A 14572-nucleotide genomic window follows, 5' to 3' on the forward strand; every position below is an offset into this window, starting at 1 on the left:
TTTATAGTTATTATATTATAAGATGTATCTTAATTCGTAGTTATACTATGGCCATATGGGATTATGGATATGGAGTATGAACATTAATGTTCTATTGTGCTGTCAGTTGAACTGTGTAATTTTATTGATGGCCGGTGGGAGCATAATATTACGACAAAACTCAAAAAAAACCTCCTCAAGGTGAATCCACCTTGAAGGCTTGAACCATAAATCGGACAGATATATAAAAATACTATCTGTAAAGATATCTTAAACTGTGGTGATAAATGATAATAATAGTGATAGTGACAGTAACGTTGAATGTTGATAACACGCGTGGCGAGACTTGTTGTAGTACCGACAGTACTGTATTACTGTCATCGTTTAAGTATATTTTACATTTTTAAATCGTGAGTTCGTAACTCGTAAGTACTATAGACAATAAGCATAACCATAATAATATACCACTATAAGATAGTTTGTATAGATTGTTACTATAAATTTATATTTTTAATAATGTATAAAGATTAAAGAAATATACCACAATATACACAATTATTATAGTAGGTAGTCTATTACCAAGATAAACACTTTATAGTACTACACTACTAACTATTAACTACACTACTACAGAACATTAGAACAAACAACGATATATCAACTTTTTGATTTCAATCAATTTTGCGATTATTGTTATGACAAAATGAATGAATCACCGGAAACCGTACTTTTAAAACCAAATCACGATACCGATGCAAGCACTGCAAAAGAAACTGTTTTAAACGAAATTGGAAAACGGTCATTGGATGAATCAGAGGATGTTTGTGAAAGCAACCATAAAATATGTAAGCTTGAAAAGGAAAAAGATGCCGGACAGTCTATTCCTCTGTCTAAAAGGCAACTAAAAAAGATTCAAAAACAACAGATATGGATGGAAAAAAAAGCAATACGAAAGTAATATTTAATTTTAAATTACTATAGATTCCATAAAGATCATCTCTGTATATCATATACATACATTATAATCTAAACTTTAATTTATTTTTAGAGAATTAAATAAAGAAAAAAAAGTAGAAAAGAAAAAATTGAAAGCTCATATGCGAGAATTAGGAGTAGAAGTATCAAAAGTAAAGAGAAATAAAATGGCAGATAGTACATGTAAACAACGTATTGTCTTAGACATGTCATACGATAACTTAATGTCTGATAAGGTAACAAGTAATAACTAATGATTTTTATTTTATTTTTTATGTTGATTTTTACTGTTAAAAAAACCAAATATCTTACCTTATCATTGGCAGATTCATTCACTAATTTGTTAAAGAAGATAATATCTCCTATATGAAGGATTTTTTATTATTTGATATTAATGCAAATTTTGTTCAATACAATAAATTAAAATTAAATTCAATACAACAACTTCTTTTAACAAACAAGCCTTAGGTTTATATGCATTGGTACAGTTTATTTTGAAACACCTTTAAAAATTAATTAGTAACATCCACAAATCTCCTAATATTGATATATAATTGATGAATTTTTGTTTTGTATATTTTAATTATAAATACAAAAAATGCATTTTTTGTAGTTTATTTACAAAACTATCATAAAAGGCTTGATACTACATCATATTATTTTCCTCCAATAAATTTTAAAATATATTTAATAAGATCAAAATAAGAGATTTCACTTAAATATCATAAACTAATTTTGTTCAATTTATTTAAAAATAATAAGATGCTGCGCTTTAACTTAATGATAGTTTAAACATTTTTGTTAAATTATTTTATATATAGCCATACTTTAATTTATTCTAACAAAATAAAATTCATATTTTACTTTTTTATACTGTTTATAAGTCTTAATCCTACAAAAAAATAGGTATTAATTTTAAAATATTTTATGTTATCAGGATTTATGCAAGTGTTCAAATCAAATATTGAGGTGTTATGGTCTGAATCGTAGAATGGATAATCCTATGCAATTACATATATGTAGTTATGAAGGAAAAATCAGAGAGATCATGGCTAAACACAATGGCTCTGAGTTTTGGGATGTATGTTCTAATATTTATAGTTAAATTTAAAAAAATAAATAAGAATCAAAAACTTATTAATGAAAAATAATTAAATACCTAGTAATTGGTAGTATTGACACTTGTATTATGCAAAACTATTATACTTCTAATGATTAACTCTTTCTTTATAATAATAAATCATTAAAAAATATCCTATAATTTGTCTATATTTTAAATATTTTAAATATAACAACTTTAGTGGCTACAATTATTATCTGAATGTGAGCTTAATTCATAACAGTCATGCCATATTGGATATAACATTATTATACTTATTTTAATAAAACATATTTGTAGATTATATAATAAATATTTGAAAATCAAAAAAAGATAAATATATTTTAGTATTTAAATATTATTTTCTACATTTGAATAATAAAATTTAATTTAATTTAAAATATCAAAAATTATAATGATTAACATTTTGAACTTAATTACTTTTTTATTTAAATTTAATTTATTTTCTTAAATTTTCTTTCACATGTCAAAAATCTAGAATATCTTGTACTATTTATTTATTTATTTTCAGTTAAAATACTTAGAAGATTCATTTGATAAAGTGTTCCAGAAAGAAGAAATTGTTTATTTGACCAGTGATAGTATGAATGTTTTAGAAAGTATAGACGAAAACAAAGTGTACATAATTGGTGGTCTTGTTGATCATAATTCTTGCAAAGTATAGTTACTTACAATGTTGTTATTTTTGTACTAATATTAATATATTTATTTTTATTAGGGAGCAAGTCTAAAAATAGCAAATGATCTAGGTATAGCTCATGCTCGATTACCTATTGATGAACATATCAATATGCAAACTAGAAAAATCCTAACTATTAATCATGGTAATTTAATTTAATATTATTTTAATTAAAAAATCTATTTTTACAAATTGTTATCATTCTTATAGGAGCATATATATTTTTATTATTTAAATGTGTTATAAGAATAAATGAAAATGAAAATTAATATAATTTATATTAGAAAAATCCTGGAGACACTCTGCTTTATAATACATTTTGAGAGCAATTCGTCATTGTAATGGATATTTTAAATTAAAATACAATAATAAGTCATTGCATACAAAAAACAGTTCTGAGCTGAAACAGTATGTCTTTAATCTTTACTATATATTACTATTGTATGTTAGTACTTTATTTTTCTATTGTTAATACAGTATGTTAAATTAACTTTCACCTAAGATATTGTACAATATATCATATAACAATTAATAATAATAATATATAGTGTTTTCACGCTAAGAGGTACCACTAAATATTTCAGTTGTATGATCTTGTATTGAAATGGAGTTTTCACTGAATGAAGGAAAGCACTTAATTACACATTTTCAGATAAATTTCAAATTTTTAATCTTTATGATACGTGCATGTGCCATGGATGGATCTAAAGCTTGTTTAAGAGGGTGACAAATAGGAATATATGTGTATGACTATATAGTAGTATGTACATTTTTATAATTATTTTCATATTTTGCTATCTTATTAGAACTGTAGGTATATTAAAAAAAAAAACAAATAATTGTTTATTTATGTCATTTTTTGTTAAAACAGATATTTAAAAATATCAAAAATATTATTTTGATTTTTGAGTGTAAGTTTAATATACTTAATATTTCTTCAAAAACAGATTAATATTATAAATAATAAAAATTCAATAGACTATAAATTTGCCAATTTTGTAATTGTAAAAAAAAAATTATTTAAACATTGTTTAGGAAAAATACTCTAACTAGTGTTACATCTATAATGTGTTAAAAAAAAATAAGTGTTGCCATTTAAAAAAAATAAGTTGTATCGCGCATCTGTAAATCAAAAGGTAAAAAATTGACATTTATCTGAAAATGTATATTTAAGTGCTCTCTTTCATTTAGTGAAAACCCCATTTCAAATTTTAATACAAGATCATGCAACTGAAATATTTAGTGGTATTCTTAGCGTGAACACCTGTATAATATTATGTAATTTATTATTGTTATTATCAATAGCGTGTATTATCTGATTATTGTACTTAAGAATAATATGAATAAGAACATACTAAAAGTTGCTGAATTGCTGAATATTAATCTAAATATTTTTATTTTTTATTTTATTTTAATTAAATAATAATATATTTATGTATAAATACTGAAATCTTGTTATTAAAATGAATAATTGAATACATTTTTTACTACAATATAATTACATAAGTACAACATAATTTGCTAATTGTCCATATTTTAAAATTTTTCAAAGATCTTATAGGGAATTTTAGGAAGATGTAGTTATTCTATTCAATTTTTTAATTGAAATCCTCTTAAAAAAAATCTATAAAAATATATATATATTGTATTGCATTTATAGCATGCTATTCAATATTTTACTCCTCTGCTAGGAAAATTGAGGAATATGTTTTTGGGTATTGTTAAAACTTAAAACTGAAAAACAATAAAAAAAAATATTTAAGTATCAGAACATTATTAGGAACAATGATTATGGTTATTATAAGAAAAAATGGTTACACGACACCGGTCAAAAAAAAATAAGCTGCATTAAGCTTGAAAACATATCAATGTTAAAAATAATACACATGTTTGTGTAAATTTTCATCACTCAGAATCTAAATCAAAGCCCAGAAATTGTCTAATAAAAGTTAATAATTTTTTTCAGTTTTTGAAATAATATCAAAAGTGGTATCTGGTATATCTTGGAAAGAAGCATTGATTAGTACATTGCCGAAAAGAAAAATGTTTTCAGTCATAGACGAAGAGGACCTTCTGAAATATGATAATTGTTCTCTAGATTATAGATCAAAACTAGAAATTGAATGTCCAGAAGTAGAAAAAAATGAAAATTTAGTAGAAGAAAATGTTTCACTTGAAAATTAAATAAATATATTATTTTAAATAAAGTTATTACTTATTACCTAATCATTAAAAAATAAAACAGTTATATCATTGCACATAAGTTTTGGGTACTTTGTTCTTAACACAATTAAACTGTGGTTCTTAAGCAAATCATTGTAATGGATGTGATAAATCATTATCATTCTATAATATGAAAAATAATTTTGAACGGAGACAGTCAGCCCTTGTTTCTAATGATATTTTATAATTTATTTATATTATTATTATTAGCATTGACTATACAATATCCATAGTATGTCTTATCAATTTTATAAGTAATTTATTTTTCTATTAGTATTATAGTACTATAAGTTAATTTTGTTTTGCCAAAAGTATTTCATAATTTATTATAATACATTATTATTAACCTTTTAATCAATACTGACATATTATTTAACGGTATAAATATTTTGTAAATATAATTGTGTTTGAAAATAATATTGTTTATAATGGAAAACATTTTAAGATCCTATTATAAATATATTTTGAATTACTAAAAAATTGGTTATCATAATTGATTATTTTAATATCTAATTTTATAAATTTCAAATATTTTCTGTGTATAGTGTAAAAATTTGATAAATCTACTGTAAATAATAAATTTAGATACAGTAAAAATTGTGTAATGTGGATCCTGAATAAAATGGAAAACTATTCAATACGGAATTTTTCTATGGTTCCTATACTTTTAAATAGACGTTGAACCTCATTAAAACTGTACCTTTCTAACGCGGAAACGGAATGATTTTGTAGATCTCATACAAGTAAAAAGCTTGCGTCATATTACCTTGATATGAGTATGTAGGTACAATAGGTACATACATATATCAGTTTGATAATTTGTATTTTTGGTTATCATATCTGTGATACAAACTTATCCCGTATGTATAGCTGTGAAACAGTTATGCACCAAGAGTCTTACACTGAACAGTTTCCTTATACATGCTAAGTGACGGCCATTCCATGGCAGATCCCTGGTAGGGGGGGGGGCACTAGAGGGAAGTGCCCTATATAACCCCGTTGAAAAAAAATAATATTAAAAAACATACATTTTTATCATGTTTTTTTTTAATGGGGGCTATATCTATATTATATAATTTTTCCTATAAAGTGCGACGACCGTAAATACATGCTGGATCCGCCCTTGATCCATTCAAATACATATAAAAATGAAAAGTATCAACTTATCGATTTGAAAAATTGATACGAATTCGGAATTTATAATCTTGAATTTTTGGTTGATCCCATGCTATTTCGCATTAGATAGTTTTCACTGTATAGTGTATATAATAAATTAATAACTAGGGCTGTGAATTTGTAGGAAAGTACATTCTTTTTTTTGGTGATTGTGAAACGTAGCTTTGTAAGTACATGATTTGAATTATGTAATAACAAATCCATTTACGAAACTTTTATTATGTATTTTTTGACGTTTTTAATTTTTAGGTCATTGTTTTGCTCTTTTATGTCATTTTTTGGTATTTTTAATTAAATCCCATTAGTTAATATCTTTAAAAACCTTTAAAAATATTTAAAAAATGTTTGAGACAAATAGCATTATTAAAGAATCAGTAAACTTCAAAATCAAAATTCAAATTATAATATGACCAAATATAATAATATACTCATTTCAATATAAATAAGAAAATTAAATTAAAGACCATTTTAAGTGCATTTTGTACTAATAATTCTTGACATTTTGTATTTTTTAAGGTTTTTTAGTGCATTAAATTCACATCCCTAATAATAACTCATAAGTTTATTTTGTATAAAAACGTTTTTCTATTCATTATGTAATATTATTATTATTCAACAATTCTCGAAAATACTGATATTGAATCACCTTTATAATACATTGAATTAGTTTTTAAATATGTATAAGATTAATTATTTTAATTATTTTAATAATCTTATAAAAATGTATATAAAATGCTCCTTAAGTAGGTAGTCAATTATGCATTTGCATACATTGTTGGTAATATAATAATTTACAGTTGATGTTTATTAGTCCTCAAATCAATTGAACCCAACTGGAATAATAATAAGTGGCCTACAAAACTAAAGTACTATTTATTTGCCTATCCATAGCGCCGCATAACCGCAGTCTTACGTATTTTTGAAAAATTAGACTCTGAACGATGTGAGATTTTTAAGTTTTTCTAGTCTTCACATGTTATAAAATAAAACATTATATGATTTGTATTTTAGTAATATTATCTACACTTTATCATGTGTTAAATTCGATGCACTCAAAGCTGCTAAAATAGAAAATAATCAAAATCATCATAGTTCTTATTGAATCTAAACCACATATTATACTGGTCAGTTAAAAAAAAAAACAGCCTTGCTTTTAACTTTTATTTTGATAACGAATTTAAACTCCGCTGTTTGTGTAGGTATATGTTTTAAATAAATAATACCTCCAATGATAAGACTTAATTTTAAAATTCTATAATAACTGTTCTTTTCTGTATTATTTTTTTCCTTGTATTTTGTATTATTTTATATACTTTTTTTGGCCGATAATCAATCAACTATATATAAATAAATAATTAAAAATATGTTGTTATTGCTTTTGTCAACTATATAGTGTTGAAATATAAAAATATTCGTCGGCTACCAAATATCTGTCCAACTGCAGTTGATTTTCGATATTGTTTCAAAGAGCACACATCGAATAATTCTTTGGAGAGTGAACTCACTTCTCTTGACGTTAATTTATCGCGTGTTCGAAAGTAATAATGATATTACGAACGATTGTAAAAATCACAACGGCCTCAATGGAAACCATTGTGAAAAAAACACAAAACGCTCGAACCACGAAAATTTCGGAAAGCTCGAATTTCTCGGGTTTAATCGCTAAACCGTACTTTAGATCGATGCCTAACATAGGAATAATAACGTCTGGCGGCGATGGCGATTCCGATGAACCGCATCAGAATCCTGACGCGCCACTTGAATATCGTCCATCGTCAATTCTGCTGGCCAATTACGCAGGACCGCAGATGCGGCGAATGATCGCGATCATAAACGCTGCTGTGATGGCGCCAGTCGTAGAAGCTAAATCGCCGGCTCCCTCGTTGTCGTTACGCCAGAATTCCGATGATAACGAAGACCCGTTGGATGTGGTGAGTCTCGTTGAAGTCACTGGTCCGCCAGTGAGGCGACCTGCTTCATTGCCGAATATTTCGGTAAGCGCGATGCCTATCGAAATAGATATGCAAATTTTAACCGACAGGCGACGATTTGTATAACGCGGCATCAGTAATCGTTAAATATAAATGCGAATCTTTTTGGAAACGGACAAAAAGGTTTTTCTGACATTTGCTGTGCATAATAAATATACGGTGTGGCATAGAATATTATATTTGTACCTATTTTAATATGCATATAACTTATATAGCTATATTCCGTGTACTAAAAATTATGTCTGACGTGACACATGAATACGTTTTTTGTTAAGTTATTTAATTGTTTATTATTTTATAATTTTTTTTTTTATTTTATTGTAAAATTAGTTTATGTAAGGCTTGTGAAAATTGTGAATAATATATTATAGATAGATACTTTTGTATTTTTTTTTTGTATCTAACTGGTTTAAAACTTAAACTAAAACTAACCTGTCTGTGGTTTATGACGACATGGTAACGCTCTCGGGCTCTCCGTGTAGCACACATTTATAGAATGACCCCATTCATAAGACATACACATATCAAGGCACAAGTGAGGCATTTAAATTATAATTAAAGACCAATTTTGTGGATTAAGGATTTGGTAGAAAAAGTAATAGTTAGAAATTTATTAATATTTAAGGAAAGGCCGTTTTGTAAGCACCAGTGGTTAAAGCTTATTAAATTATTCTGAAGTGGAGATCCTTATATCAGACAGAAACATTTTCGTATCATTAACAAAAAGTAAGATAAGTACTAGAGTTGTTAAAAACAGAAAAGAAGACAGGTGATCATCTTGTGGATTTCCTGAAGTGCCTTCAATCTCTTCAAATACATAACGATTTATTGAATCTCACACGTAAAGAAATAAAGGATGAGATGATGAAAACCAATATAGTAAGGGATTAGAAAAGCCAGTTTTTTTTTAAATTTTAAAATTAATTAACTATAATCAATACTGTCGAACACCTAATATTCAAAATTAGTAACAATAGTACCAGTTTGAGACTTGAGAGCTATGTGAAAATAATTGTAAATGTAAAATAAAATGTTTAAAATTAATAAGATTGGTTAATGTTGATTTATTACTTGTATAAACATGTTGTTGTGAAATAAGAACATTTTTATAAATAGAAGTTGATTTATAATTAATAATTTTAAAGAAAATGTTAGCAATTATTGAAGTAAAAGAAATATTAACTTATATATAATGACTTATAGTATGAAGTATACTATACTAATACTATGAACTATACTCACTATTACGTGCATTTTACTACTATCAAACTTACTATTGAAACATTATCTGTGTAGGTACGTGGGTTTTTTCATAATATTTTAATTAAAGCAAGATAATAAGTAATATGAACATAGTTAAATTATAATATATTTATATTTCACATGGCCAATATCTAGATATAATATTTATAAATCACATAAAGATTTAAATATTTTGCACATACGACGTTCTTTAACTTAGATATTATGTCAATAAATTCACTATATAATTTAACATGATATTGATTCTATAGATCGCAAATTCGTTATGTTACAGAAAGAGGAAAATAACACCAGTATACTGCATTTAGCTGCAATTACTGTTGTAGAGTACTTGAGTGTAGACTGTGTAGTTGGGAAATAAGTAGGTATGTGTCCAGCGAGAAAACGCAGAAAAACTGATTTTGGTTGGTTTTTGGCGCGTTCTCTCGCTGGACAGAACATAGTTCTTTGTCAAGCACACTCACTGCCATTTTATCCTTTAATTGTACATTTGAAAATTAATTAAAATTCCTAAATCATATAGATTTTTGAAGAAATATTCAAACACAAACTTTAAAATGTATTAAATAAATAGAATAAACATGTTTATATCTTATTAGTTAAGAACTTTCCTTTTTTGCTGTAAAATTTTAAGCAGACTTATCCATCTAAATTGGAATTTGAACGATTAATTTGTGAGTCATTAAACCATATGTAATCGTGATAATAATTATAAAGTAGTACTGCCATACCTGAAAATTTTTACTTTAAATGTAAGATACATATTTTATAATGTTTACCTACGAACAGATTATGGTGATATCATTATGATTTAAAAAAATTATATAGTTAATCTCCCACAGCGAATTTCGATCAAGCTACATTTTCAAAAATTCTTCTGCATGACAATTTGGTAGATATTTACTATACATATATTTACCTACTAGAAATAAAAACGAAAGTTTTCGTTCGCAAATTAAATTTTTTATACTTGATAATATGCGGTCTTTTATTATAGTGAAAACTATTGGTCTTAAAAATCGGAAAAAAAAAATCAAATCAAAATAATTTCAATGAACACATTGTATAAAACGAACGAAACGGCAGCCCCGGTGAATCCACCGCGATGCGGTAGACAGAAGAAAAAACGTCGAAAAATTAAAATGGAAAAAAAGCGTTGATGGCGTATAATCCGTAAAGGTCGTTTACACCGTGGGAACTGCGGTGATGAGAAAAAAACGCGCCGCATCTCCGCCGACAATATACGACGAAGACGACGACGACGACGACGACGACGACGACGATAACAACAACAACAACAACAACCGCAACAACGATAATAGTAATAACATAAAGCGTACGACGGAGACGACGACAGAGCGTAATCGACATTATAATATAATAACAATATATAGGTATACGCGAGACGTTATAAATAGACGTGCGCGCGCGAGCGGAGAGAAGAGCACGCGCGTGAGCGGCCGCCTAGATAGATTGCGCGCGCGTTTATTGAATCCGTCGCCGCCAACGAAAAGAATATAATATAATATAATATAATATGATATAATAATAATAATAATAATAATAATACGATATCCGTTCCGTGTGTGCGTGTGCCGCGCACGTACCGCATCAATTTTTTTTCACTCTTAAGCGGCGGCCTCCGCGTAACTTCTCGCGCGGGTGTCGGCCGGAGGGGCGCGCGTGACGGGCACGTCTGCGGCGCAGCGGCCGTCGGGTCCGCTTGTTCCCACGCCGATCCGTCACGTAACGCGCCCGTCGCCGACGATCCGCGGAGACGCGACGGCCGACGAAGCGCTCACGGATCGTGCTCGTTCTCTTTCTTTCTCTCTCTCTCTCTCACTCTATCACTCTCCGTCAATCTCTCGATTTTATTACGCGTGTACGTGTTATATACACACACACACACACACACACATAGGAACATCTAAGTACCGACGGCACTTGTGGTCGTTACCGATACACTCGAGCGCGTGTTTAGCTCGGTCCGGACCGGTTTCACGAGCGGCAAACAATTTATCATAAACACGATGCACAGGTCGGCGGCACTACACTGGGTCACTGCCGGCGATCGTTATTTATCATTATTACTCGCCCATCATCATCGTCGTTTTGGTATATGCGGAGCAATCCGTTCCGTTTTTAATGGTTACGTATTTCACCGAAGACAATTTTAGTGTTTAAAGCAAAAAAAGTGTTTTGAATATTGTATTACAGCTTTAGTAAAATTTCGTAACTTCAAATTCACGATACGGTTTGTTGCTGAATCAATATATATGCATATGTATATTGATTATATGTAATATATATGTATCAAAACGTAAAAATGTCATGTTTTTAATTTTCATACAGGAACCACGGCCACCTGTGGACGGTTTTTCAAAAAAAAAAACCGATTTTATGTATTTTTAACAGTGTACGGTGTTTGCGAGACATCTACAAATAGGTTAAAGGAACGTCGTTCCATCTTTTAAAACCATAATAGTTTCGATATTCTAAAAATTCAATATCAAAATCATCGAAAAATGGTTTTTTGAAAAACCTACGTTCTGTGCAATATTTGGGTGAAGGAGTAAGTTTTCAACTTCGAGACTTTACATCCATTATTAGATGTGTTGTCAAAATAATATACACACATAAAAATGTTAAAAAAATCAATTGTATTTTTCTCATATGGGTTGCGGCCACTTGTGGACTGTTTTTTCAAAAAAAAAACAAAACTAGTTTTACGTATTTTTGATAGAGTATGGTGTTTATGAGACTTATATAAATAGGTTATAATATATAAAGAAACGTCGCCTTATCTTTTAAAACCATTATAATTTCGATATTCTAAAAATTCATTACAAAAGGCCTCTATAAAAACCGTTTTTTGAGAAAACTACATTTTATGCATTATTAGAGTGAAGGAGTGAGTTTTGAATTTCGAATCTTCACATCCACGGTCAGGTGTGTTGCCGAATCATTCTATAGTCTATATACATATATAAAAAGTCACATTTTTTTTTATAGGGCCCACCTTAAAGTTGATTGTTTTTTGAAAAAAAACTAATTTCATGTCTTTTTAACTGTGTACTTTTGGCATTTATGAGACTTCCTAAAATAGAATAGAATTTTTAAAAGGAATGTCGCTCTATCTTTTAAAACAACAATACATTTCACTATTAATATTCATTATACTGTGGTTTGATAGTGGAAAAGTTTTGTCTGCTTGAAAATTTGGTAGCTTTATCTGAAATGGCGCCCTTGTGTAGCCTGTATAGGGTTGTCATTTCAAGTTAAAGAAAGCAAAGTAATTATTAAAATGGAAATAATTTTAGACCTTTTTATTATATTTGGTAAAACCACCCAAATGACTGTGTTAAAAATATATGTAGCAGTGTAGTTAACATTTTATGGAGTTTAATATAAGATAAATCCCATGGCATTATTTATCCCATTGTCACGAACTACATGAGTAATGCTAGTACCTTATATTACGAAAAATAAATATTTAAAAAAATATCAAATTAATTAAATTAAATTAATTTTTATTAAACAAATATTTAAATATTCAATAAATAATATGATCATTATGCACATTATTATTATTATTATTATTAAGTAGGTAACTAATAAAAAACAATAACACTATGTTGGTTATTTTGTAAATCGTTTTAGAAATACTCTGGTAAATAAAAATGATATGATCTAACTAAGGTGTTACAACACTTACAACACCTTTATCATACTTCTTTTCCCTCCACTCACACACGAATACGGTCATAAACTAGTATTGCAAGCTATATATATTGAACAATTTAGCGTTAGGTTTAGCGTTGAAAATTAGTCAACAGAATAATAAATCGGTTTCTTTTTTTTTTTATGAACACTTAGCTTTATGAAAACGATAGTAATTCAATAATTTAGAAAATATAGTTAAGCATGCGTAAAATAATAAAATATAGTAATAGAAAATTGCAATCTGTCATGATTCCATCAATCTATATGGTTGATAATTGATATAACAGTTCATAATATTCATTTCGTTTTCTAGTAGCCGTGAGTCGTTAGGAGCTAAGCCTGCAACTAAGAGGCCACAGCCTAACACTGTACGTCTATTGCCCCGTCCTTTACTAAAAAATATTATCACAGATATTTTACGACTGGTAATAAAATATCAATAGCCGTAGGAAGTAAACATCACTTTTAAATTTTTTAAGTACTGCATAGAATTACGTTTTAATTTCCTGTTCTTAATATTTCACTAATTAAATGCATATGCTCCAAAAGTTAAAAATCATAATCATCAAATTAAAAATAATTCAAAATCTTTAAGTCATGATTTTAAATAGGTGTCTACAATTCGGTATTGTGTAGGACATTATTAAAACTGCAAGAACATCACTTTCAACGAGATTCGACACGCCAATATAACGATAACATTATATATACGAGTATATATAAATGTTATAATATGCTATGTTCTATAGAAACATTAAACATAAACAAATAAAATAAACCATTCAAAATAAAAGTCTCAACGTTAACCGCCAAAAGAGTATAATATTATGAGTTATGACGTTCGATTTTAATTGTCTGTATTTTAAGAACAACAGGTATGTTATACATATCTATATATTATGAAGTTATAACTAACTGCTGTAATATTATACAGCTGATTTCCTTCATACGTCATATCCACATGGGTATACTCGAGTGATAATAACCTAATAACTCATATTCAATATTGTATTATTATTAGTACGTAAAATTATAGAAATGTACGTTGGTATAGAAAAGCAAAGCTAGTAGACAATTTATTACTTAATAGTTAAGAATACAACTCATTGTCTTAATCATTAGTTTTATCTATAAAATGCTCTGAGGTAATATTATCAATATTATCAAACAATAAGTTAACTCCGAATTCGATAGAGAACAGAATTTTATCAAAATCAATATGATTGTATATTTATAACAAACAAAGCATAAAGTTATAAGTAACACAAATATAAGATGAGCTAAACGAAAATTGTATTTCTTACGATTATGATTGTTACGAAGACCATAAACAAAAAAAAATATTACGTAACTAAAATGCAAAAATTCAAAACCTTCATAATTCGCGAGCATTGAGTATCTATTTAAATGTAAAGCTTTCAATGAGAGTTTAAACTATAAAAA

The 14572-nt window shown here is 27.6% G+C and overlaps 1 protein-coding gene across 1 annotated transcript; it reads left to right on the forward strand.

The window, feature by feature from the left end:
* The first annotated feature begins 53 nt into the window (after nt 1-53).
* On the forward strand, nt 54-5208 carry LOC113556642 (tRNA methyltransferase 10 homolog A). Its single transcript, XM_026961723.2, has 6 exons — nt 54-933; nt 1028-1190; nt 1892-2035; nt 2586-2732; nt 2793-2898; nt 4720-5208. Exons 1-6 carry the CDS (start codon nt 683-685, stop codon nt 4935-4937), a joined length of 1029 nt encoding a protein of 342 aa, XP_026817524.1. The 5' UTR covers nt 54-682; the 3' UTR covers nt 4938-5208.
* Nucleotides 5209-14572: the final 9364 nt, after the last annotated feature.

This window comes from Rhopalosiphum maidis, chromosome 1 (assembly GCF_003676215.2).
Source record: "Rhopalosiphum maidis isolate BTI-1 chromosome 1, ASM367621v3, whole genome shotgun sequence".
Classification (NCBI taxonomy): Eukaryota; Metazoa; Arthropoda; class Insecta; order Hemiptera; family Aphididae; genus Rhopalosiphum; species Rhopalosiphum maidis.